This window comes from Argiope bruennichi, chromosome 9, assembly GCF_947563725.1.
Source record: "Argiope bruennichi chromosome 9, qqArgBrue1.1, whole genome shotgun sequence".
NCBI classification, from domain to species: domain Eukaryota; kingdom Metazoa; phylum Arthropoda; class Arachnida; order Araneae; family Araneidae; genus Argiope; species Argiope bruennichi.
This window is the reverse complement of record NC_079159.1, coordinates 101,951,100-101,977,911: the sequence shown is the minus strand read 5'-3', so window position 1 is coordinate 101,977,911 and position 26,812 is coordinate 101,951,100. Positions and strand designations below refer to the sequence as shown.

Here is a 26,812-nt window from a genome sequence, read left to right as displayed (position 1 = left end):
GATAAAATTATAAAATCGTTGAAAAAAGTAAAGTATCAACAGGAATATACAAGTAATATAGGATTCTTTATTAATTACTAGCCGCCTTTGGCGACCAGCTGGTTCGCCAATCTTAATGCTCGTTAAAATTTTAATAATTAAATATTTTATGTTACTCCTATTTTAATAGCTTCTTCATCAACATGTTTTAAAGCTTCAAATTTTGAATATCATATAATTCATTTATGATATTTTTAAACCAAGTGTTAAATAAAGAGCGTTTTGTATGGTTAGATTTTTTATATTAAGATTAAATCATGCTTAAAAGGCTAGATGTTGTTCAATCCTGTTTCATACATGCTTAATTTTTAAACATATTGACAAGTATATTATTTTATTTTATGATTATCCCAGTGTGGAAATTTGTTCGTGTATAAATATTACTTGCTATTTATTATTAAATTTCGAATTTTTTTGTATGTGTTTTATATTTAGCGATTAGTTTTCCTTATGCTTTTGCCATAGTTTACGAGAATAAAATAAAATACCTTTTATTATTAATTTTTATTTGATATTCATGGTTTAAAGAACTCTAGTTATTTAGTGGTAAGCCGGTTTTATTGATTTTTTTTTTTTTTTTACTCTTTTAGTGGTAATAGAAAAAGTCTGTAAATTTGCAATAACTTATCGTGAACCCAAAAAGAATGAAATAATATTGAAATTGCGAAAATTTCTGCAATATCGATTTTTCTTTATCTTTAATATCTATAAGAAAAAAAATACATTATTTTTATTTTATATATAATTAACTAATGTTCTATTTTAAAATTGATTTTTCGTTTTATGACCATTATTAAAATTTTGTAATATTTTTTCTTCATTAGCTTTATAAAATTATCCAAAGAAATTCTTTTACATTGTTTATTTCCTTTTTTTCTTTTCTTCAGTAATGCTCGCCGTTGGCCCCTTTTAATAGATCCACAAGGGCAAGCTAGTAAGTGGATTAAAAACATGGAAAAGGCCAACAAACTGCAGGTCATTAAGCTGACTGATGCTGATTTCGTTCGTTCATTAGAAAATTGCATCACTTTTGGAAATCCTGTAAGTTTATTATATAATAGATTTCAGCTTTTACAAAAAACAGCCGACTTCCTAGGAGTAAGAAATGTGTTTTAATAATTAAATGATCTTTTTATAGTGCTTTTTGAATTTTTACGCGCATTGATGTAGAAGCGATGTGATGCAACGGGGTTATAAAGGGACTAGTAGATATTCCTGATGTGCACCACAAACGCAAAATGTTTATTTTCTTAAAGGCAATATGATGATTCAAGAAAATGGAATATTTTTGCTTCTAATCTTTAATATGTAATTGATTAGTATAAATATTAGTAGTCTGATTGATTTGCATGCAATAGGAAGAAAAAAATTTGATTCTAATGCAATTTATAAGTAGTACCATTTAAGGAAATGATGTTTCTTTTTATAATTTTGCAGTTTATTATACAATAAGCAGTAAAGATGAGCTTCACAATTCAGTCTTGAGTGTACTGTGAAGACGAACTACATTACTTTTCTTATATTTCACTTTTTAAAGCATAGTTATATAATCACTTTTGCGACGGGCTTTTTATCAACCTTCTTATATTTCCACTTTTATTAAAAAATGAAATAAAATCGATATTATTTTTCAGAATCATATGAAAAGATTATCAAAAAATCTGAATTTACTCTTCTAATCCAATTTTAACCTTTTTTTCCACTTTAAAAATGTGCGAACACTTTTGGGATCCATTGCAGCTCATTACTGTTGATTAGCTTGTTCAACTTTTCGCCAAACTATACTCTATATCTTTAAAGAATTTTTTTATTTCTTTTTATTCAAAGGAACATGAAATATTAAAAGACAACAATTAAATTACCGGCATACTTTAAAGCTTCCCCCATCCCTCTTAAAAAAGATATTTTGTCAAAGTTTAGTGACACTGCATTATCAATACACAAAGAATTGCTATCATATCTTATTCAATTTTTTTATTTTTTCATGCATTTAACACTGTATTGATTTGCATTCTGTATCTTTGCTTTCTTTATTAACTAAAGATCTCTCCAAACATTTCTATAACTATAATCCGATATCATTTATGCTTTTTGTGTTTCTAACGCAACTTCACTTAAAATGTCTTGAAACTTTCCCCTCATCTTTGTGTTTATTTTACAAAGAAAAAAAAAAGCTAAAGCTATATTGAATGATATGTTTTGTTTTCCGTTGCATTTTATCGCTTATTTTTTAATTCTTGATTCAAAATTCCTTTAAATTGAGGTGTTCTAAAAGAAAGCGAAAGTCATGCTGCTTCGAAAGCTTTTGAATCGCTATATACCATAAAAACTACTTGATGGAAATGAATAAAATTTGTAACAGTGATGTTTAAAGTTTTGTTCCTTCTATTAGTGTTTTGTGTTTGGTATTTAAAAAGGTTTAACTAATGAATTAAAAAATGAAATAAAATTTAAAAATATATTTCATAATTTTAAAAATGCACAAATTTTGTTTTTTTAATTAAGTAATTAAGTATAAAATAAGAATTATTATCAATAATTAATGAAATCTTGAAATTTACTTTAAAAAATAAACGGGTTGCTTTAATTTAACATTAGGAATTTCAAATTTCAACTGTTTATAACTCATAAACAGTTAACTCAAAATCAATAGTGTTATAAAATGTCTAGAATTCGGATATTTGTTCAAAATTGGAAGTCGTAATTTGAAGAAAAAAATGAATTAGTGTAACTTTGAATATAAAGATGGCTACTTACATATATATATATATATATATATATATATATATATATATATATATATATATATATATATATATATATATATATATATATATATATATATATATATATATATATATATATATATATATATATATATATTGTAATGAATAATGACGTATTTACGGCGAAAGGAAACTACAATCTTATTATGCATAGATAAATTTCAAAACAGCTTTCGAGTACTTTTTTGGGGAGATTATGCGTCATAATCTTTGTATTCAAATTCATTGTATTTAGTAAATTTAATGTTTAATATTAAGATGAATTTAAAGGAGTTTAATTTGAATCACTGATGGGATTGGTGTACCGCTCTTTAAGGACCATATCACATCAGTTACAAAAGACACGAGATTCCACTTTAACCCTTTGCTTCCTTTTTGAAGAATCATTTTAACTTAACTGACAATTTATAGTTACGATCATTAGAATAGGAATCTTTTTCAGAATTCCTCTTCGAAAATTTGTCAGTCAGGCTGGAGTTTATGGTAACATAATTGCCAAATTAACAATCATAACTATGAAGTATTGTTAGCCCCCATACCCCCCCCCCCCCAAAAAAAAAAAAAAAGAAAATCACGCTTTGAACGGATAGCAGGAATATTTTGATAGTTCTTCGAATACCGATATGTGACAAAAACTTTAGTGTCTCTTAATGAAAAATGACAAATCTTAACCATTCTTCATAAGGCTGGGCGTTCGTTCACAATTACAAAACATTTCAGACATAACTTTGTAGGCTTATTCATAAAATGTATTGTTTTCAATTTTAAATATAAATTTCGCAGGCTGCTTTATGGCACCATTCTCTGTAGTGATACTAGAACTTGAAAATTATGAGGTCTAAAGTAAAATTATTTAATTAACTGTAAAATTTGTCTTCGTCTTTTTGTAATCTTTATCTATACTTTTTATACTTACACACAAAAGTGGATGCTATTAAGCTAAAAATCATTTCTAATCTAGAGCTCTTCTTTTAATTAAGGTATATATTTCGCGAAGCTTCTGATTCAATCATTTGAAGATAAATTGAAATAAATGTTCATAATTATTGTTTGAATACATTTAGGTTCTTTTAGAAAACGTCGGTGAAGAACTGGATCCAGTGTTAGAACCTTTACTCTTGAAACAAACTTTCCGCCAAGGAGGCATGATTTGCATAAAACTGGGTGATTCGACCATTGAGTACTCTTCGGAATTCCGCTTTTACATCACGACTAAACTACGGAACCCTCATTATTTGCCGGAGACTTCAGTTAAGGTGACTCTCGTCAACTTCATGATCACTCCTGCCGGACTGGAGGACCAACTGCTCGGCATCGTTGTGGCCAGGGAGAAACCGGAATTGGAGGAGCAGAAGAACAGCCTTCTTCTACAAGGGGCCGAAAATAAAAGGTGGTTTCAGATACTTCAGATTCGATTGATTGATGAAATACTGTGCACAGGGATCAGCTATTATTGTTTTATTTGTAAGAATAAACTGAATCGTTACTCTTTTCTGACAAATAAGCTCGGAAAGTATTATTATCTGTTGTGCAACATAATAGCAATTACGTAGATATGATGATGATGATGAAGTCTTGTCCGCGTTACAACGGAAAGGGGGTGCAGTAGCTTCTGAGGGTAAAAACCCCTGAGCACCCGAGGGCAGAAGTCTGACTTCTAGCTCATATGAAGATGACACACACACATTTGCTTACACAACCCCTTTTTATAGGGGGGCACATTCACACACCTCACAAATACAACACAGATGAAGAACAATCATGCCCGAACCAGGATTCGAACCCGGGACCCCCAAATCACGGGGAAGATGCGTTAACCCTATGCCAGGACGCCGGTAATTACAAAGATATTAGGGGTTGAATCATTGTTGAATGCTCTAAAAAAATCAAACAAGATTCCTTTTAAATAAGTTTTATTCATAAAATGCATACTAATTACTGGTGTTTAAAAACTAAGTTCTGTTGAAATATGCCGCTTATTTTTCTGTATATTATGAGGGTTGCCCAAATGAAAAGTGTATACTAGTGTTTGCGTCAGAATGAATACAGTTATAGCAACACCACGGGATATAAAGCTTGGTAGGAAGTGTGCCCCACATTCGGCGTTCAACAGTGAAAGCTGATCGTATTAGAAGAAACCTGTCGAAAGTAATGTTCACGCATGGTGCTATGCATGGATACGTCCAGATCGGTATATCGCGCGGTAGTACGATTTTTGATTCATTGATTGCGGTAGAACCACTCCTGATTGATTTCTTGCCCCAAGAGAACACTATCAATTCAACACAATGCTGCAGTTCTCTGACAAAAATACGGAAAGCAATCAAAAGTAAATCCTTCTCACACAACAAATGATTCTTCACCACGACAATGTCTGTCCACACCTCTCCCGTGAAACCCAGACGATCTTTAAAAAAAATCCTCTGGAAAGTGTTGGAATACGCGCCGTACAGTCTGAATTTATCATCTGCATCTTTGGACCACTTAAAAGAGCATCACAGGGGACTCATTTCTATTCGGATGGCGAAATGAAAGAAACTGTGACGCAGTTCCTCAAGAAACAACCACCATCTTTCTACAGCAAAGGCATAGACCAAACGATGGGACCTGTATTACAACTCCCATGGCAATTTCTTTTGATTTCAAATAAAAGTATTCTTTTCGTTCATCTTGACCACTTTTCATTTGGACAACCCCCTTTTTTTTAATTACAACCAGTCACCCCATTTCCACTGAATTAAGCCATATAAAAAGGGATAATATTTCAGCAACCCTTATAGATTTATATACAAATATATTTAATTGGGACTAATTATTTTTCCTGTTCTAAATATTCATGGGCCTTTTTGAGATTTGGACACATTAACATTTCGAAGCGTATTAAGAAATAATATTGCATTTTACTTTTATCCCAACATATTTTTTGTTCTTTATTTTATATCCAGACAACTAAAAGCTATCGAAGACAAAATATTAGAGTTGCTTACATCTGGAACAAACATACTAGAAGATGAAACTGCTGTAAAAGTTATATCTTCCAGTAAAGAGTTATCGAATGAAATTCAAGAAAAGCAAGTAAGAATCTCTCACAAATTTTTCACTGTGAAAGCTGTCACTTAAAGAAAACAACACTAATTTTATTATTTTTTTCCAGATATTTGCTGAAGAAACGGAGGCTCAGATTGACCAAACTCGTCTTGGTTACAAACCCATCGCCACCCATTCTTCTATTCTGTTTTTCACCATTGCTGACTTGGCCAGCATTGATCCCATGTATCAGTACTCATTGCCGTGGTTCATCAACTTATACATCGGATCGATTGACAACTCGGAGGTTTCCGATAATCTTACTGAAAGATTGGAGATTCTCAAAGATTATTTTATGGAATCCCTCTATATAAATGTGTGTCGAAGTTTATTTGAAAAAGATAAGGTGTGTAGAAAAAAAATTACTCTCTTGCGTAAATGAATATCTGTAAAGCTTTCTATGCTTTTTATTGGCATTTTTATATTTTTTACGAAATACCTATGAAACGTCTACTAGTTAGGAAACTATTTCTTTTAGTACTTTCATGATTAAACGATGCTATGTTATCTGAAGTAAAGCATAGGAGTGACGTACATTTGATTAGGTGACAGATTTGTAGAAATCGAGAGGAACGAAAATTATACTGGAGTTTATATATAGGTATTCAATCTTAATTTAGACTGCACAAACCGCTTATAGCTTGAGTTGTGATCAAATTGAAAGTAATTGATTTATTGTACGTCAATTCTAACATGGTACCAGCTCTATATAAGCAAACGAATCTTTGGTGCAATTGTTTAAATTTGTTTGGTATAAGAAAGCGGGTGACTTTCACCTACTCGGATGCGTTTGTTGTTGAACAGGAGAATAGACAAAGCGGAGAATAAGTCAGAGAAATAAAAAACGATATTAATAAAAAAAAATAATGGATAAATAAAATGGTATTATTAAATGCAACTGGGTTGGCCTTTCCTAGCTAATCAAAATAAATACATGATAAAATCCATTATTACTTGTTTCACAGCCACCGTCTCGTTGCAGGCGAAATATATTAAATCCAGAATTCCTCGACTTCAGACCATAATCTGCGTACATTTTTCTGTCTTAAAAAAAATTGCGACAGCAAATTTCAAGAATATCATGTGAGGACATTACTTTTTTAAGTTACGTGGTAGCAATCTGATAGAAAAGCAACAAAATGTTCTCACGTGACTCATATTTCGCAATTATCAACATTTAAAAAAGTGATGGTTTTTGATCAACTCAAAAATCAAGAGTTCTAAAATTTTTTTTCTCGAGGCCAGAATTTTTTTCCATGAAAAAAACAGTTTAAACCGCTTTGAAACAACCACGTGACTATCAGATTACGCATGCCTCGATATTTAGAAAAACTATGTTTTTTTTTTTTTTTTAAACTCAAAATTATTCGAGTTCCCAAAACTTTTTCTTAAGGCCAGATTTGATTTTCCCCATCTCAAAATCTTTCGAGCTCCAAAACTTGCTTTGTCAGATAGAAAAATTGAAAAGGAAAATTTAAAAAAAAATTATATAATAATAATATATATACCTTTCGATATCTCCCCTCGCTGTTCCGTGCTGATTCGGGCGATAACTTCTTACGACCCATGCCCTTTAATTTGTGCGTACCTTATTTTTAGGCTTCAAAAGCCCCCGAAGAAATCAACACCATGTTCTCACATAATCAATAAATTAAAAAAAAAAAATACAATTTCGTAAATTGAAGAGAAACAGTTGAAATATTTATTAATGAAAGACTGATGAAAATTAGATTTTTTTAAACAAAGCACCTAAGAGTTCCCCCCCCCCTTTTTTTTTTACTATCGGTTGCATTAAATTTAAATGTGACTCTCGTTGTAGTTGCTCTTCTCCTTCCTGTTATGCATTAACATTCTGAAAGCTGAGGGAAAAGTGGAGGAAGAGGAATGGAGATTTCTTCTTACGGGTGGCATTGGTTTGGAAAACCCCTACGAAAATCCGTTCAGCTGGCTCCCTGCGAAGTCATGGGACGAATTCTGCCGTCTCAATGAGCTGAAGCCTTTCAATGGATTGCGAGAGTCTGTCGAAGCAGAAGAGAAAGGATATCGGGTGCTTTTTGATAGTGCTGTAAGTGCATTTCTGCTCTGGTCAGTTAAATGAGAATTGTGACTTTGGTAAGAATGATCATTCACTAACTCTTTCATATGAATATTTACTGTATATGGATCATATTCATGATTCTTTGATATGGCTATTTATCTACAAAAGTCCTTTCATTGTAGGATGTATTAAAAAGTAACTTTTTTTGTAGCGAATTTAAGCAAAAATAAATTGTTGTATTTTAATAACAACTTCTGCAATAACAAAACTGCTGCAATCAGAGGGGAAAAAATGCAATTTTTATCTTTTGCTTCCTATAATTATTTTGTTTAATTTGCTTATTTTATTTATATTTTGGCTATTTTCTTATCGCCGTGCTCTAAAAAGTCAGATTAAATCAGTTGAAAACGCGACTGGCGAAATCAAGATTTTCATTTTATTTGAAATAAATCAGAGTTGATCTCTAATTAATCTATGCATCGTCCTACTGGCAAGAGATCCAATGCGTCGATGGCTTAGACGTCCTAAAGATATGTATTTGTTGTTCATATATTTTTGTAGGCTCAGCCGACTGTTTAGCAATAACATCATGTTAGCACACCCTAAAAAACCTATAAATTTTATGAACTGGGTTACGTTATGTTTAATATCGTCATTTCAATATTTGGAAATTTCCCACACGGGGATTAAGATTCATTGGTAATTTATAAATATTCTATATTCTTTCTTTATAAATATATTTCGGAAAATAATTTGGATGCAAGACATTTTGGGCAGATTCTAATTTGGGAAATATGAGTAATTCTCAGATTTTTATAATATGTGCGAATAGTACTCTTTTATTATATAACTTTAAAAATATTGCTTTATGAGTGATAATACCCTGGTAAGGAAAATTCTAAGATATTAAAATTTGATATCTGTAAAAAGATACTGACAATCTGACAAAATTTTTCAGGGATTACAATTGACAAGAGATGAAATTGTGCTCCCTGGAGGGATCTTTTTTTTTTAGGGATTTCGTCTCAGGAGTTTCCAAATATGCAATTAAATATGATATTGGCCAAGAAAATAAGTAATAAATAGTTTGTGAGGCTCCTTGTTGCTTTCTCATCTTAAATCATACATATAGGAAGGAACTTTCCCATCCTTATCTTTAAAGCATATTTTTCTGAAGATAACGATTTAATTTGAAAGAAAGAAACTGAAAGGTTTTAGTAGTATTAGGAATAGTCTTTCTTTTTAATTATGATCTTATATATTTCTGTAACTTAGTTTCAGGTATTAAAATTGTCTCACAGCTAGGAATAGCAGTCTTTTCCTAAAATAAACACTTGCAATTTTTACAATTTAATAGCCTATAAATATTATTTAGTGTGCTCAATTTTTTCTTTATTCAATTTCGAAAGGAAAAGGGGAGGGAGGATGTAGTAGAAGATCTAATTTTACATTTTTCTTTCGTCACCGTTTCGTATTGCATTTTTCTTCTGTTTCTGTGCTCATTCTTCTTTAAATAAATTTTTCAAGGATAACTAAATTAAAGGCAAATTATCCTTAAGGCGAAGATACGTAATACAGTTTTGCAATTAGTATAATAAGCTTACAAGCAGAGAATAATAACTTCTAAAAGAGAGTAATAACTTCTAAAAATGAATTATCCTAAAATTAAATAAAATTGCGAATGCATTTTAAGAAACTACTTAGCAAAACAAATGATTCGATTCCCTTATTTCATATCGTTTTTCATAACTTTTATCTCTTTTTGACCAGCAATTCCGTTTCTCGAAAACAGCCGATACATCTACCACTGCAATGTAGTGTCATTAACCTGTTTCTTCCTCTCTTTTCTTTAGAATCCTCACGAGGAACGCATTCCTGGCGAGTGGAACGAGAAGCTCTCTGATTTTCAGAAGCTTCTGGTACTGAGGTGCATTCGGTTTGACAAAATGATTCCTGCTGTGCAGAAGTTCGTGACGGACAATCTCGGCCAAACGTTCATCGAGCCGCCCCCATTCGACCTGGGAAAGGCATTCATGGACAGTTATTGCTTTTCTCCTCTTATTTTCGTGCTGTCACCGGGTGCCGATCCCACGGCAGCTTTGCTCAAATTTGCTGATGATCAAGTAAGTATCGAATGATTTTTATCTCGGCCATAGATGTTTAACAAATATATACATTTTGTTTTGTAACATATCTATGTTTGCACAGTCAGTTATAAAATTATTTTTACTTTCTGGTATACGTAGAATGGCGAAAGTATTGCAATCATTAAAAAATTCTAACTCGAGATTTCGACGAATCTCTATATTTTAGGCATTCCTGAGTTAACACACACACACACACACGCTCATTTTTGGAAAATGCCCGCCCTTCTGTCGGTCTGTGACAAAGATAAGAAATGTTTTGAGCTAGAAAGACGAGATTTGGTACGCAATTTTTACACAAAATTTGTAAATTTCTATGAATTTTTAAGCAAAATCTGTTCAGAAGAAATTTGTCTGCCCGGTTGTTCGAATATAAGTTAATACAATCACTACAAAATGTAGAGAACCAGAGGGATAAAACTCGATACACAGATTTAACATTTAAATTGTAAACACTTATCATCAAATTTTGAGCCAAATCTAACAATGGGCCGATTGCCTATCGGCCTTCAGAAATATGAAAACTCGATAACTCAAAAGCATAATGGCTTCAATATATCAAATTTGGTATGGGATATTGTGGCTACTAACGCAGTTTTGTGTCAAATTTTGATTTCGATTGGTTCGGAAACATGCGTCTAAAATATCAATTTGGTTTTCTGCTCTTTTAATTACTTTCGGGATTAATCGCCAATAATGGTACCATAGATTCTGTAAAAATGCTAAATTCACGCCAAAGAATTAATATTACATAACTAATATACGCCAATGTCATGTAAGGCGTTCTCTGGAATAACACCTTTATTAAAGAGTATACGAGAACGTTTTGGGGAGACCATTACCGCTGGTATAAATACGATACATAATACAAAGTTTCTAAGAAAGAAATAACTCTGTTTAATAATTTCAATGGAGCCAGATAATATTGTTACTTGATACTGTGGCGGATTGTGATGCGCGAGGAAAGAACCTGGGACTTTGTTTTTCGCTGCCGTGTAACATGACTCCAATACAAAATCAATTGCCCCGTGTAGCGTAGCTGTTAACTGGCTTATAAGCTTTCACTACAGACTCTCCCTCCAGTGAGTCGCAGGTGAGACGAACGATATGGCTAATGAGTGGTAATTTATTAGCTGTTGAGTGTAATGTCTGTCCCCATTTCAGTAGCGCCAAGCGTTATGGCGAGCGTGTGTGAGTGAGTGGTTGCTGTTGCGAAAGTGTGTCTGACGATTTAGTGTTGCTGCGTCAAGTGAGTCTGACGACTTTCGGTTGCTGTGGATAGATGGCGCCACAACAACTGTACGTAGGTCGAAGGCTCATCGTCCGAGGTCATCAATGTGGCGGATTGGTATGTGCAAAGATATATCCTGATACCTTGTGATTCGCAGTCGAGTAACAAGACCACAATACAAAAGCAATTGCCTGTGTAGCGTAGCTGTTAACTGGCTTATAAGCTTTCACTATAATACTTGTCACAAGTGCCATGACAATTTTCTGTCTCTTCGCGCTTTTTGCTGAAAAAAAAGGACGTGCATTACAGCAGGATTTAAATTGATAAGAAAATTTGTTAGATTTTCTTAACTATTTTTATTTACTTTTGTTAAAGCATATGGAAGAATTTTCTGAGAAAGTCATCGCAATTACTACAGGACACCACTTGATTCAAATTTTGAACTATGTTAAGTATTCTGTCACCGAAAGATATAGGAAGTGATAATGAAATAATTTCAAGTTCTTAAGATTAAACTTTTTATGTGAATAAATCGTGTTTTTTGAAAATAACATGAATATACATGTTATTAAAAAACATACCCTATACAATAACAATAACATACCCTGTTTGAAAATAATAATAAGCTTTTAAAAGTGATAAGTTGCGTTTTTGAATCTGACCATATAATTTTGAGGTGTTCAAATAAATGAGATTACCCTGTTTTTGAATTTTATATGAAATGTGAATATTGTCTTATCAGTGTTTTGGAATGTAGATGATTTGCTTTTTTAGTGTAGATGACTCTAAAATTGGCTTCTAAATTTTTATTTTTAGGGATTTGGTGGCTACCGCTTAAATTCTTTATCACTAGGACAAGGGCAGGGTCCCATTGCCATGAAATTAATTGAAGATGCAAGAAAACTGGGTGCATGGGTAGTTTTACAAAACTGTCATCTTGCAAAATCCTGGATGCCTACATTAGAAAAGGTATTGCTAGTCTTAATATATTTTTAAATGATGAAATCTGTTTTTTTTCTCTTTTAATTCTAGAATCGTCTGTATTGAGAATAATTTAATCATTGAAAAAAAATAGAATAAAAAATTTTAGGAATTTAATAATTAAAAAAAAAATATTTGACCTTTTTAAAGAGATGTTTATATCGAATTATTGAATGCAATCTTTAAAATCTACTTGTTTACTACTGACCTCTGTTAACTTCTCTTCAAAAAAATGTAATACTCCTTGTTAATCAGAAAGCCATCTTTGTATTTTTATAAATATATATAACAAAAATAGCAATGAAGCCATTTCAAGGATGTTAAACATTAAACATTCGAGCATGTTGAACATTTTTTTACACTGCTCGAATCTAACTCTTTTATTTTTGTTATTTTTGCGTGAGTCTAAAATAAGAAACCTTAGTTTTGTAATTTAATTAAATAAAAAAGAAGTTAACTGAGTTATTTGAAAACCAAGTAATATGAATGTTGCGATTAATATTTAATTTCCACGATTTGGTGTTTCTTTTCTTTCAGTACTTTCAAAATTTCATTTCATTTCTTTTATGTTTAGACAGATTCTACTTTTATTAACATTTCCAGGTCCAGGCGTTTATTAAGTAGTCATATTTCGTGATCAAAGATTTTTAAGCATGCTTTAAATAATTTATCGCATAATTATGGCACCAAAAAAAATACTTGTCATATTTTGAAAATAGGTTTCTCCAGGATACTTTAAGTAATTTGCATCGACTTTTGTATTCTACTCGAATCTAACTCTTATTTTTTCTGACTCAGTTTAAGATATGAAACTTTAGTCTTTTATTCTTGCAAAAATAAATAAATATATATCTTATTCATATAATGTGCACTTTGCGCCGAATAATTAGAAGACATGCTTTAATAATGTGTGTCAATTTGCTAAGAAACCATTTTGCTTGAATCTTTTTATATTAGTTATTTCAAATTCTTTCGAAAACTGATTTAGAATCTGTTGTTTATTTTAACACCTTTATTTTTGAAATATCTGTATTCGTGTTGTACGATGCTTTAAAATTGTAGTTAATTCGTCTTACGAATATCATTGAAGGTGTGCGAAGAACTGAGTGTGGAAAATACTCACTCTGACTTCCGTCTGTGGCTGACCTCTTATCCGGCCGAGCACTTTCCTGTGATGGTTCTGCAGAACGGCGTAAAGATGACCAATGAGCCACCCAAAGGACTGAAAGCCAACATTGTCCGCTCCTATCTGAGTGACCCCTTGTGTGAATCGGACTTTTTCGAGGGTTGCACACAGCCGGTAAGAATTATATTGCACATAATAAGTGATGTCGGATATCGACGACATTGTTTTTTACAAATGATAAAGACGTTTCATTAAACAAATAAGCATTGAAAATGTTTCTGCGGCCGTATTCTACGACATGATTTCATATCCATAATTGATAACCACTCAAACAATAGAGTTAAGTGCAGTAGGCGAAGAAAAATTTAATCAATCAATTAAACGACTTCCAATAACTTTCTTATGACTCAACGTTTCTTTTTTTTTTTTCAGTTTGTACGTTTTGGTTCCGAGAGAATGTTTCTTTTCCAGAAAGGTTTTACCAGAACTCTCAATGTTGTACCCGCTTGGATGCTCTCTTTTTGCTGTTTCAAAACGGCCTACGCTGTACAGAGAACCGCGTTCGTTTCCTGGAAACTTTTAGAGCTCGTCAAACAATATTAAAACAGTACAAATAATGAATAGACGAAAAATCGAGTTTCTGCCAAATTACGATCGGCAATGGTTAATCGCATCTTTAAATTATTAACTATAACTATTTTTGTTTTTTCTAACAGTTATTGCTGTCAATGGTACTTAATTATATTAAATATTATAACAGTATTATTTTATGTACTGAATTTCTATCGACTTAGGAATGAGTCTTAAAAAATTATCCAAGCTTTTAATTTAAGGGTAGTGTAACCTTCTTTTGAATATTCTATGCTGTTTTGTTGTGTATTGTTTTCTATTCCATGACTCAAATTTGAGACTCTTTTTTTTACTTTTCGTTGCCAGGTTGTTTTCAAAAAGTTACTTTATTCACTGACTTTTTTCCATGCTTTGATCCAAGAAAGAAGAAATTTTGGACCTTTAGGCTGGAACATTCCGTACGAATTCAACGAGACTGATTTGCGCATCAGTGCTCGGCAACTGTCCATGTTTCTAAACCAATATCCGGTAAGAAATTGGAGATTTGAACAATGCTTTTTTTTTCTTTTTTTTTCTTTTTTTTTTTTTTGCAACGTATGTGTACTCAAAATGTAAAATGCTTTTTCAGGACGACATTCCATTCGACGCCTTGAGGTACTTGACCGGAGAATGTAATTATGGTGGCAGGGTGACTGATGATTGGGATCGACGTACGCTTGTGACTATTCTGAAAAAATTTTACTGTATTGAAACAGTCGAGGATGATGATTATTGTTTCGACACTGAGGGGATATATTTTGCTCCACCGGATGGAACTGTAAGTGATTTTATCTATTCTTCATGAGTTCGTCTGTTATTAATGACATAATATTATACAGGATACCGATGCAAGGGAGACAGCAAATAATCGGATTTAAATAGCATCTCAAAACTAACTGTATTAAGGCAAAGATGAAGGCAAGAAGTAATTATAACTAAATATTTTTATTAGAAAGTTTGTATTAGCAAAAGATAGAGGGAAAAAATGCTATAAAAAGTGTTCGCAATGTCAATCGTAAGCCCTTAAACAAGCATGATATCAGCACGGAATGAAATCTTTAATACTTTGCTAATATCTTAATGAAGCATTTAATTATTTGTTTTATGAATTAATTGATTAATGATGTTTTTAATGAAGTTGTTAACTGTATTCCTATTATATTTTGGACCTCTCCTTAACCAAAGAGATGTGAGAAATTAGATTTTCAACTAATTCGAGAGGCTGTCATTATTTTTGCTGTCTGAAGAAGTCAACACATTATAGATCCGATGTATGAATTAGATAATCAAACCGATTCTAATGCTGTCCAAATATAACGCTTTGGCCTAAAGAACTTCATTGTTGAAATGAACAGGAGCTTCATCATGCTCGAGTCATAATGAATGACGTAGTGACTTAGAAACATAGTCTTCTTCAGAAAATTCCAAACAGACTTTCTGTAGAAAAATGAAACTGTGCTTGTGTGCCCAGATGAGGGGTAGTTAAAGTCTTAAGTGATTATTAATAATGCTGATCCAAGCATTGAAGCGAAGTATTCTGTTTAAGCTATATCCTGTGCTGCGTCCTATACGACACGAAAAAGTCGTTTCTGATCTGCTACACTATGTGATTCCGCATCGTTTCTGTGCCCTCTATCACTCCCGTAAGTTTTTCTCTTTGGTGATAACCACCCTGTAGATTGTAGATTTAAGACCGAAACATAACTTTGATCTGTTTTAATCTGAACTATTCCCTGTACTACAGAGGATAATTACTAATATTATGAGCTCAAAAATTATAAAACCAAAATAAGATTATTCCGAAGAGTTTTAGAGGATTTGTATAGTCAGAGCTGGTTAACTGTATAACACGAAGTCAAAGTTATATTTGAGCAATTGTTTATTTGGAATCCTTATAAAAAAAGAGCAAGATAAAATGGGTTAGGTTATGCTTCTAATTTTCAATGTATTTTCTGTTTCTTTTCCAGTACCAGTCTTACATCGATTACACCAACGCGCTGCCTCTCATCGCGAAACCAGATGTTTTCGGAATGCACTCAAACGCTGAAATCACCAAAGATCAGTCGGAAACGAATCTACTTTTTAATAGTATTCTTTTGACTCAGGTATGTTTCTTCCTCAGTTTTATAAATACATTCCACTGAAAAAAAAACACCTGTGAAATGAAAGCTAATTTTCTTGAGTTATTACTTGAAAGTCTTTAAATGTTTACCCCCCCCCACACACACACCTTTTCTTTGATTTTCTCTCCCTTGAAATTTTTTGTCTTGTACATGTATACATTTTGCAAACATTTTACAAAAAAAAAAAAAAAAAAAAAAAAAGAGAGAGAGAGGGAGAGAAATATTCAGCAAAATTATTTGTCACTAACTGTTCCTATATTCCTAAATAAATTGTAAACTCTTTGTTAATAATAGCTAAACAACTAAATATTAATTTCTTTATAGCTTTATATTTTACATTTCGTATTTTTTCTTTATTTTACTTTATATATTTTTCTTAATAATTTTTGCTTTTAATTTTTGGAGTGATAAATATTTATGTATTTACCTTAATAACCTTCCCTAATACGGTTCTGCAATACTATAATGATATTACTCAATCAATGTATGTAATTATCCACAGCCGTATATAACTCTAGATGGTGTTAAAAATATCCTCGCGCATTTGGTCTGCACCACTATCGGAAGTGAAATCCCAACTTCTGTTTGATCTTCTAGTTACTGAGAGGAGTATTTTTTTTTAAATGTTTAACTAGATTGATTTATTTTAGCTTGTGAATTAACTGAAATGTGAATAAATCACAAAAGTTAATGATCTGAGGTCTGAAATTTTTATTATATATATGTATCATTACTAGTTTGAGTGTTATTATATGGTTATTTTGTGTTATTTTTGTTGATGTATTTTTGCTTATTAGTGGATGTATTCTTCTAATTTATTGTTTTGTATTTTCCTTTCTGTTAAAATGGTATATCTTTTAGGACTAATTTCAGGGGATTTTCGGGTCACGAGGAATCGTTATTAGACTGTTTAGTCTGCATTCCTTCACAGAAAAAATCCCTTTTTTTTTTAATCCCTGTCTGAGGGTGACTCTCGAAAAAGTCTTCAGGCCGGATTCTTTTTTTATTTGGTTTAATTTTGATTTTTTTCCTATTAACTTGGTTATTTTACTTATATATATATATATATATATATATATCCCTTCAGACGGAGAGTTGGAAGTATTGATAATTTTTTTAACATTTTTTGTAATAGGCGTTGATTTTTTTCTTTTAGAGAATCACTATTTATTTCAATCCAATTTTAGTGATTAGCTAGTTTTGATTTAAGTATTCTTGAACATTATGGATATAACACATTCAAAGAAAGCAAAATTTCTAATGTTATTATATATTACAATTTAAATGTACTGATAATAATGATATTTTTTATATATATTTCTTAAGCATTGTGCCATTACGCTCGATGTTTCTTGCTACAACTTTTGCTAGTAAATTTGTGACAATCAGATCCGAGATATTTTTTATCGAATAACAGTCCGTTTCGCTGGACACATCTTCTAGTATTCGTAATATTATTCATAACAGCGTTTTTCATTCACTCTGTCTAATTTTCTTCGATATTAATTTTCATTAAGTTTTTCCTTTGAAAAAAATGAATTTAAATTTTTTACATGATATAAATTAAAATGTTTTTTTTTTAATTTTACTTATTTATATTAAAATTAAATTTTTCTGCTTTAGTAGGACCGAAAGTCTTTGATAAATTGAAATGTGGTTGTAGAGTTCATAAATGGTAATCCTTTCTAAAGAAAGGGGTAGTGATAATGGTCTCCATCCTTATAATTCCCTTACAATTGAAGATAGAAAGATAATTTAAATTAAGCAAATTATCGGCTTATCATAACGAATAACATTTATACTAAATGTTGTTCGATTTTATTTAAAAATTATGAGTGGAAAAAGAATTTTAATCCCTTGCCGCATCTCATCACTTTCGTTCTTTTACATTTTCATATTTCCAAATCTTATAAAGTTAGTGGTGAAAGTGGTGCAAGTGTGTGTGAAATTTTTTTCCTGATATTTTTGAAAAAAAAGAAAAAAAAAGAAAAGAAAGGAAGGAAGGAAGAAAAGAATCTACCTTTGCCTTTTGGTTAAATACGAAGTCACTTTTTCTTGGGAAATTCAGCAGATTCTAAGAGATAGGAAATAATGGATATTATAAAAACTCTAAACTATATAACGTTTCATCTCATCCAGGCTCGTGTCTCCGGAGGAGATGGTCAGTCATCTGAAGATGTGGTCGAAAACGTCGCGGCAGACATTTTGGATCGCCTGCCAAAGAATTTCGATCTCGTTCTCGCTCGTCAGAAGTATCCCACCATGTACGAGCAGAGCATGAACACCGTCTTGGTGCAAGAAATGGGACGCTTCAACGCACTGCTTTCCACTATCCGGTCCTCACTTTTAAACACACGAAAAGCTATTAAAGTAGGACATGGGATACTTTTCTATTATTCTTTAGTAGTGTAACGGTTTCCTGTCTTGAATCCACAAGGAACATAGAAAAAAGAATCCTTAGTAATGGTGAAGAAATGTAACTCATTATGCTATTGTCTGTTGATAACTTTAAGCGGTTTTGTTTCATGGGAAGTAGTCTTTTAATGAATACCCCAGCTCGTTAAAACTTCTGTAGTATAAATTTTTGCTGGATGGTCAACTTTTAATAAATAGCAAAATGCAACTTTCAGCAACCCAGTCGCTTTTAGGTAGATTCCAATAGAAAGACCACCTATTGCAATGGTTCTCATGACAAGACTTCGACGAAATTTCTTCAGAGCTTCACCGATCATGGCCTTTAATATCCGAAATCCCCCTTTGTTCAAAGGTTTATATATATAATGCGCTTAACACTTTGTTCTTGTTATCTTGTAAACATGATAAGTAGAGTAATTTTGCTTGGATTTTAACTGGCTTGGAATATGTTATTAGGAATGTAAATCTCGGACAAGTTCGTAAATGGCCCATCCAGCTCAAAGGGAGTGGTAATGAGACGGTGGTGAAATTTTCATTTAGCTATAACTTCCTTAATATTGAAGATAGAAAAATATATACAATTATCCAAATTAGCACCTCATTAAGGGAAATAACTTTTGTATTTGAAGTTTTTCGATAACTGAAATATCTTAGAATTTGAAAAGTGATTTTCAAGCCCTAATTTTAACTGTTTCAAAAATCCATAATTTATGTTGCCAGATAATAACTCAGATGTAAAGGAATCTACTTTTCCCATCCAGGTTACCGAGAGGAATTTTTTTTTATCTGTTGTAATTGCTTTTATTTCTACTAAAGCTGTAAAATAAACAAGTTTAATGCAATAATATTGCAAACACATTTCCAGAAACAATTAGTTGAATTTTATATAGGTGGTTTTTAATGTTTATATACTGAATATTTAGTTCCCTGTTGAGTTTGACGGGGCGTTGACAGCTTTACGATTTTCATTCGAATGTGCTAAAAGAATTCTTCGTAAAACACAAAGATTTTAATCAATGTATGAATAATTATTGTATATAATGTGAAAAGTACATAATCATACTCTAATATGCATGCTTTGAATAAACTGAAATTACATTTTATTTTGAATATTCTTTTGAATCAGTATAAGTAAATCGAATTAGTGTATTAATAATTACTTATATAACTATGAATCAAACATGTCTAATCGAATATCGTATGATTAAAGATAGGACTTGTACGATATCTGATATAATAATCTAATGCAATGTGACATGGAGTATTTCGATTGTCGTGCATCAAATCCAATCCATTAGAAACAAAACTGATCAAAATGCATTTCCACTTTCCAGCTATTTCTATAAATTTCCGTCTTGTGTTTTAATGCATTATTAAACTGATTTAATTATATTGTTCTTATAAAAAGTGTTTGCATTTGTTTTTAGCTTAGAGTTATAATATTTTTTACATTAAGTTTGTCAACACACTCATTAAACAACTTGAATTTGTCATTTATTTCGGAAATAAATTACTTTTTTGTAAACAGTTTCAATTTAAACTATGGACATGAGGAATTAGCTGGCAAACTTATCTTGAACCATTTCTATGAATATTTGAACAGGGCCTTGTTGTGATGTCAGCCGAATTGGAGCAAGTTGTGAACAGCATTTTGCAAGGCAAGATTCCTGCGATGTGGATGAGCAAATCCTATCCTTCTTTGAAACCGCTGGGCAGTTACATCAGCGATTTCTTACAACGACTTAAATTTTTACAGGTGAATAACTTTATTAAGTTTTTACTGCATTCTTTCTTTGTACATATTTACTAAATGCAGAAAAATTTAATTAATAAAATAGGATGTTAGCGAACACTTTGATTGCAGCTTGCATGTGATTAATAGACTTTGAAATGGTGAAAATAATTGAACTCAAATATTTCCCAACGTTTTCTGTATTATATACTGTAGCTAACAATGTTTTCTTTTATTATGGTAATTATTAAATATAATTATTATTTAATTAATTTGCCTAACTTAAATGAATTTTTCTTTTTCTTTAATTAAATTAGGAAATCGTTAATTCTTTTTGTATCCAAGAACACCTATGATCTTGAATATCTAATAAGGTGTGATATTTTAAAAATATGGAAAATATTTTTACTGTATGTTTGTTGACATTAAGAGAGCGATAATACTTTTGATAAAATAATGTGTGTGTGTGTGTGTGTGTGTGTGTGTGTGTGTGTGTGTGTGTGTGTGTGTGTGTGTGTGTGCGTGTGTGCGTGCGTGTGTGTGTGTGTGTGTGTAGAGAAGTCATTTTTGAATTTCTTAAACTTTGTGTATCATCAACTTTGTGTACGTCAGTATACATGACGACACAAGAGCAGCAGAGTAAAAGAGACCAAAATTTCCCCTTCAATGGTTTTTACAATAATATTTTGATAGATATTTCTTTGACACATGTAGTCTTAAGATAGGGAAATTTAGATGTTTTTAAACGAATGTGTGTAAACTTTAAGGATTTTTTTCCCTTCACCTTGAGCATGAGGAAATGCTGAAATAAGCAGTTTTATAGAGAGCATGTTGAATTAATTAAATAAAAAAGTGGGAATTGGAGCAGGAAATAAGAGAACATTTTAGAATGAATTTAATATGGGCTAAATTAAGATTAAAATTTGGAAATAAATTAAGATTTAAATTAAATTAAGATATATCATTACGCACACACACACACACACACACACACACACACACACACACACACACACACACACACACACACACACATATATATATATATATATATATATATATATATTCCTTGTAATATAATGCTTTTATTTTGTGGTTTATAAAATTATTGCTTTTCTGTAATTTTTGTTTTGCCTTCGTATTAAACACCTAAAATATCTGAATATTAATTTTATATGTAATTCTATTTTTACTTTATTTTGTTTGTTTGTTTAGGATTGGTATGACAACGGCCCGCCTAGCGTATTTTGGATTTCAGGATTTTATTTCACGCAAGCATTTCTTACCGGAAGTCAACAAAACTTCGCCAGGAAATACACCATACCTATTGATCTACTGGTGTTTGATTATGAAATTCTTGAAGATAAACCCTACGAACATCCTCCAGATGATGGTAAGCAATCACTTGAAAATTTCAAAATTGGATCAAAAGACAATTATTCGTTAACCTGTATTATCTAATTTCTTTTTCTTTCAAAACAAAAATATGAATTGCTTGTTTCATTTCTGGACGATCATTAAACGCATTATTCCATTTAGAATCCATAAAATTGCAATTTTTTAAAATAAAAGATTAGTAAAATACTTTAAAATATCCACGCAATAAAAATAAGTTACATTACACTCATTTCAAAAGGCTTTATATTCAAACGTTAAAAAAAAAAAAAAATACTGTTCGTAAATGTATAAAAGCCCCGCTTTTGTTCTTTTTAATTATCGTTTTCATTTGTTTCTTTCTGAAGTTCGCTACTATTTTTTTAATATCTCGTCACTTTTATCTGTCATTATATGGTGTCACTAGATGGCAGTAATATGCTGTCTTATAAATGTTATATAAGCTTCATTTTTTCTTGTGTTTGTTCTATGCTCGTTGTTCACTTTATACCCAGACGGGATAGTTCATGATCCATTCCTTCACTGTATACCACTGCAACTCAAAATAATCTCAAGAAAAATCTGTTTTTTCATTAAAAACAAATAAATAGGAAATTTATATTCCTCGCATCTTTATGCTATTATTAATGTATTTTGCATTCCTTCTTTACAAGAGTTTAATCAGTAAGTTTAAGTCCATGCTGGGAGAATCAAAATTTAAAAAAATATAATTTCCTTAACAGTTTAACATGAAATATGAAGGTTGTTAAAAATAATTACTAGTTTTTCTGAAAACAATACTGTATATTGTTACTTAATGCAAAATTTAACAAAAATCTTTAAAAATTATTTGTGATTAACTTATAAAAAAAATTCTTTGAACATTTAAGCGTACAGAGCGATCCTTAAAGTGTTCAATTTTCTAGAGTATTTTTTTTAATGCTGTGGTAAAGTGATAAATGATTTTTTTTTTTTTTGATTAATGAAGTGATATTTGCAGGAGTGCTTGTGCGTGGCTTATTCATTGATGGTGCTCGGTGGGACCACAAGAAATGGATGCTGGGGGAATCCCTGCCCAAAGTACTTTATGACAATTTACCCGTAGTAAGTATTATCAGATAATTTTGAATCCTTGCTTTAGAAAAATCTGTATAATTAAAGGATGCCAAAGAAAAGATGACATTTTGTGACTCCCTACCCTGATAGATTGCTTGAGCAAATACTGTAAATCGTACATTGCTTGTTACAGTTTTGTTGAAATGAAATATTTTTATATTTATATTCTTTACGTGCTGTTAATATTTAAACATTCTGATCATGAGGGGAAAAAACGTTAAATGAAGAAAGAATAGCGCACATACTTTTGAACTAGAGAAACTCGATTGCCTTGGAAAGAAAACCATATTCTTTTTTTTTTTTTTTGTAAGAAATTCATCGATATGGTACTCAAAATGAATGATTTAATTCATTTTATCGAAAAATGCTTTTATATGTCGAAAGCATTTAAGTTACTGGACTTCAGTTTTTATCACTTTTGTTTTTCACAGATATTTTCCATGTTTGCATCAATATCCTTCGTGTTGACAGTATATTTCACATTATTCATTTTGTTGATTTCAATTTAACTCGATTTCAGTATTTGGAAATTTTTCAGATAAACAAAATGCAATATGAGCTGTAAAGGTACATTTAAAACAGAAGAAAACGAAAAAACTGGCAAAAAATATTTAAAGGAAATGATCTATGGAAAATGGCAATTTAAAACAAAGAAGACTGAGGAAATTACTCAACACTAAGCACACATTAGTTACACGTTAAGTATACACACAACTAAATTAGGAAGAAAACAATTAGATGTATCCAAACGATGAACTATGTTTGAAAAGACATGCACATTCATTGAAATGTGTAAGTTTTTCATAAATGCTTTGTAACACGCAGCACAGTCTTTAAAAACCTATTTGCTAAAATACGTAATATTAAATGACAAGATTATTTTTAAAAAGTACTAACTGGAAACCAAGAGAATGGTGAAGAAAATTCCAAAAAATGAAAATATACAGCACACTCCTGAGTATCCGGCTTTATGTGGCAGAAGGGCAGGCCGAATAACAAAAAAGTCGGATAAGCGAAAGTTCTATAGACTTATTTCTTTGCCCGCCAATTCTAGAAGACAAAGTTTTTATACCAAAACTCACTGTTATAACACGGATTTTCTCACTTCTTATCGAGTACTATGCCCTTCATTTATCTCAAGCTACGTAGATTGTGAACGCGGTCGCGGCCGGTGAATCATAGCAGTTGCCGATAACGTGTCGAGTTGAAATAGAATGCTCTGTTCTGGTAGTTTATATACTTCACTGCACGTTTCTGGAATTTAGTAGAGGAAAAGTAAATTAAGGATATAAATTGTTCGCCGTTTAACATAAATTCTATACTCTTCATTGTGGTATACTTAAAAAAAACATTAAGTATACCCCAAGAACAATTTAGGAGTACTGTGCAGTTAAAATCAGGAACAGCGGCAACACACTGAAGAAACAATGAACAGCGAGCAGCAACGCTGCTCTTTGCCTGTCACAACTTGTATTTTGCACACGACACGTAAGAGGATCATAGCAGACGTCCGCTTCCTGTGCCTTGACAATGTTGCCAATGCAACGTCATTCCTTCCTCATTTAATTACGATAAAGAATACTAAGCCAGATAGTATAAAAAGCCGATAGTCGCGAACCGGATACTCGAGAGTGTACTGTATATTATCAGTTTTTTCTTTATCATAAAATATATTAAATATAATAAAACAGTTAATAGTAAACTAATAATTATTTTTCTTAAAGTCTGTAATCTAATTCATTTTTTACTAATTTTTTTGTGAGGTATAATAAAGCATTTTTTTTCGGAACTGTGTTATTCTTTTGTTTTTTGTTTATTGAAATTTAAGCAATTTAAAAAAAAAAAAATCACGAGAAATGTCTTTGAAGGTCTGGTTAAAGCCCATTAAGAAGTTGGACTTGGTTGAAAAGCACAGTTACCTTTGTCCGGTGTATAAGACGAGCGAACGACGAGGGACATTGTCCACCACCGGACATTCGACCAACTTCGTCATCTCTATGAAGCTTCCGACGGATAAACCCCAAGAACACTGGGTCTGTCGAGGAGTGGCTCTCCTCTGTCAGCTAGACGCCTAACTTTAGATAATGCACGTTGAAACTCTAGTGTTTGTTCATTAGATAATGTTGAAATGATCGAGAAAGTTGTTGTGAAAATAACTTCACTATCGGTATGAAACGCACACTTATTATTATTATAGAATGAATATAGGAAGTTAATATAAGAATAATGCTAATGTTCTATAAGTCCAGTTATTATAAGTCTAGTTATTCGGTATTCACTTAATAATAATTATGAAGAGTTCACTTCAATCCGAAAAGATAGTTTTGAAATTATAGAAAAGAATAGTTGTTTAGCAATTGTCTTTCTTTTCCCACCCAATGCAGATTTTAAAATAAATATAAATTTGTATTACAATAAATTTCAAAATTCATGTGAGGTATTATTGTGTTTAATATATATTTAATTTGTTTCAAAATTGAAATTTTTACCAACTTCCCTCCGAGATATAGTTAAGATAATATAACTGTGATATATAAAAAATAATGTTCCTAAAATGTGCAAGTGAGTCACTTCGATTTTCAGTCGAAGCAAGTTTGAGTTAAAATATTTTATTTTACAATTTGAGTTTATGTTTTTCTGTATCCTTAAATTTTTATTCTGAAAGTATATTTTTTATATTAATGAAAAAATGTTCCTTTTTCTTTTCATATGTGTAAAGTTTTCATTTTATGTTCCTAACTTATATTTGTAAATGTTTTTATTTATCTTTGTATTAAAACTATATGCATTTTTATAAAGAAAAATATGTATTTTTATGTGGTTGAAGCAAAAAATAAAAAGTCTTGAAAGTATTCTTTCTCCTTTCTGCCTTCTTTCCTCTTTCTCCTTTCTTTATATCATATTTGCTAAGTTGCTTTTAAGATATTTTAAATCTTCTGAAAAGTAAACTTGTTGAAAATACAGGGTGTTTATAAAGTCCTGGACCCATTTTGATGTTTAATAACTCATAAAATAATAAAGATAGATTTAAATTAATAACATAAATGGTTAAATAGACTCAAAAAGTTTCATGACCCTTGTCAATGAACTTCCACGTGTGCCCCCTTCGCCGCACGGAGAATATCAAGTCGATAGTCAATTTCACGCCAGGTAGCGACAAGCATGTCGGCATCCACAGAGCCATTTGCGCACATTATGGCGATTAACAATGCCAGAAACATGAAAGGATGCTTCATCAGAGAACATTATGCTCTTCAGAAAATCAGCAGCATCTTCTATCCTCCTTAGCATATCTGTTGCAAAGGCCATCCTCCTAGGTCTATCGTTCGGTTCCAAAACTTGAACAATTTGAACTTTGTATGCATGCAGTCTTAATTTTTTCTTAATAACCTTGTACACCGTCGAAATTGGCATATCCAATTCTGTTGCCGCTGATCTCACAGATATTCTAGGATTGTGTAAAAATGTCTCTCTGACACGCTCAACATCAAAATCACTTGTGCAAGGACGTCTGGAACGTTTCTTATTTTCGATAATTCCGATTTCTAGAAAATTCTTTTTCCACCGCAAGGTGCTGTTTTTGGATGGAGGATCTTTTTGGTAAATTCTTCTGAAATTTCTCTGTGCTTGCACTATCGATTTCATTTCTATGAACCACCATAAAATCTGTGTTTTCTCTTGTGGTGTATGCATTCTCCTTAATATCCGCTCGAATAAAACATCACATACAAAAGTACTACATAGAACAAACACATCAAAAGTAAACATAACATTGCAATAGTTGTCAAAAACAAAAGAGAGAAAAATGCAATTAATAAGCAGACAATATTTAGAAAAGTACAGATATTTAGACTGGAAAATGAAATTATCTGAAATTAACCACACGCGCAGACGATATTTACAAAAGTAAAAATATTCAAACCTGAAAAGGAAAATATATGAGTTATTCCATCAATAAATGCCATAAGTTTGTTTATATCTTTATTATTTTATGAGTTATTAAACATCAAA

At 31.4% G+C, this 26,812-nt stretch overlaps 1 protein-coding gene across 1 annotated transcript in view; it reads left to right on the top strand.

The window, feature by feature from the left end:
* Positions 1 to 25,533, top strand: part of LOC129983797 (dynein axonemal heavy chain 7-like) — a 135,663-nt gene extending 110,130 nt beyond the window's left edge. The window contains exons 53-68 of the mRNA XM_056093431.1: positions 927 to 1,080; positions 3,890 to 4,215; positions 5,771 to 5,900; positions 5,980 to 6,258; positions 7,732 to 7,977; positions 9,804 to 10,073; positions 12,142 to 12,294; positions 13,397 to 13,606; positions 14,369 to 14,530; positions 14,631 to 14,819; positions 16,009 to 16,146; positions 18,304 to 18,534; positions 20,183 to 20,335; positions 21,527 to 21,704; positions 22,686 to 22,789; positions 24,670 to 25,533. Coding sequence (XP_055949406.1) covers positions 927 to 1,080; positions 3,890 to 4,215; positions 5,771 to 5,900; positions 5,980 to 6,258; positions 7,732 to 7,977; positions 9,804 to 10,073; positions 12,142 to 12,294; positions 13,397 to 13,606; positions 14,369 to 14,530; positions 14,631 to 14,819; positions 16,009 to 16,146; positions 18,304 to 18,534; positions 20,183 to 20,335; positions 21,527 to 21,704; positions 22,686 to 22,789; positions 24,670 to 24,876 — 3,130 coding nt within the window. The 3' untranslated portion in view covers positions 24,877 to 25,533. The remainder of the gene's footprint in view (positions 1 to 926; positions 1,081 to 3,889; positions 4,216 to 5,770; positions 5,901 to 5,979; positions 6,259 to 7,731; positions 7,978 to 9,803; positions 10,074 to 12,141; positions 12,295 to 13,396; positions 13,607 to 14,368; positions 14,531 to 14,630; positions 14,820 to 16,008; positions 16,147 to 18,303; positions 18,535 to 20,182; positions 20,336 to 21,526; positions 21,705 to 22,685; positions 22,790 to 24,669) is intronic.
* Positions 25,534 to 26,812: the final 1,279 nt, after the last annotated feature.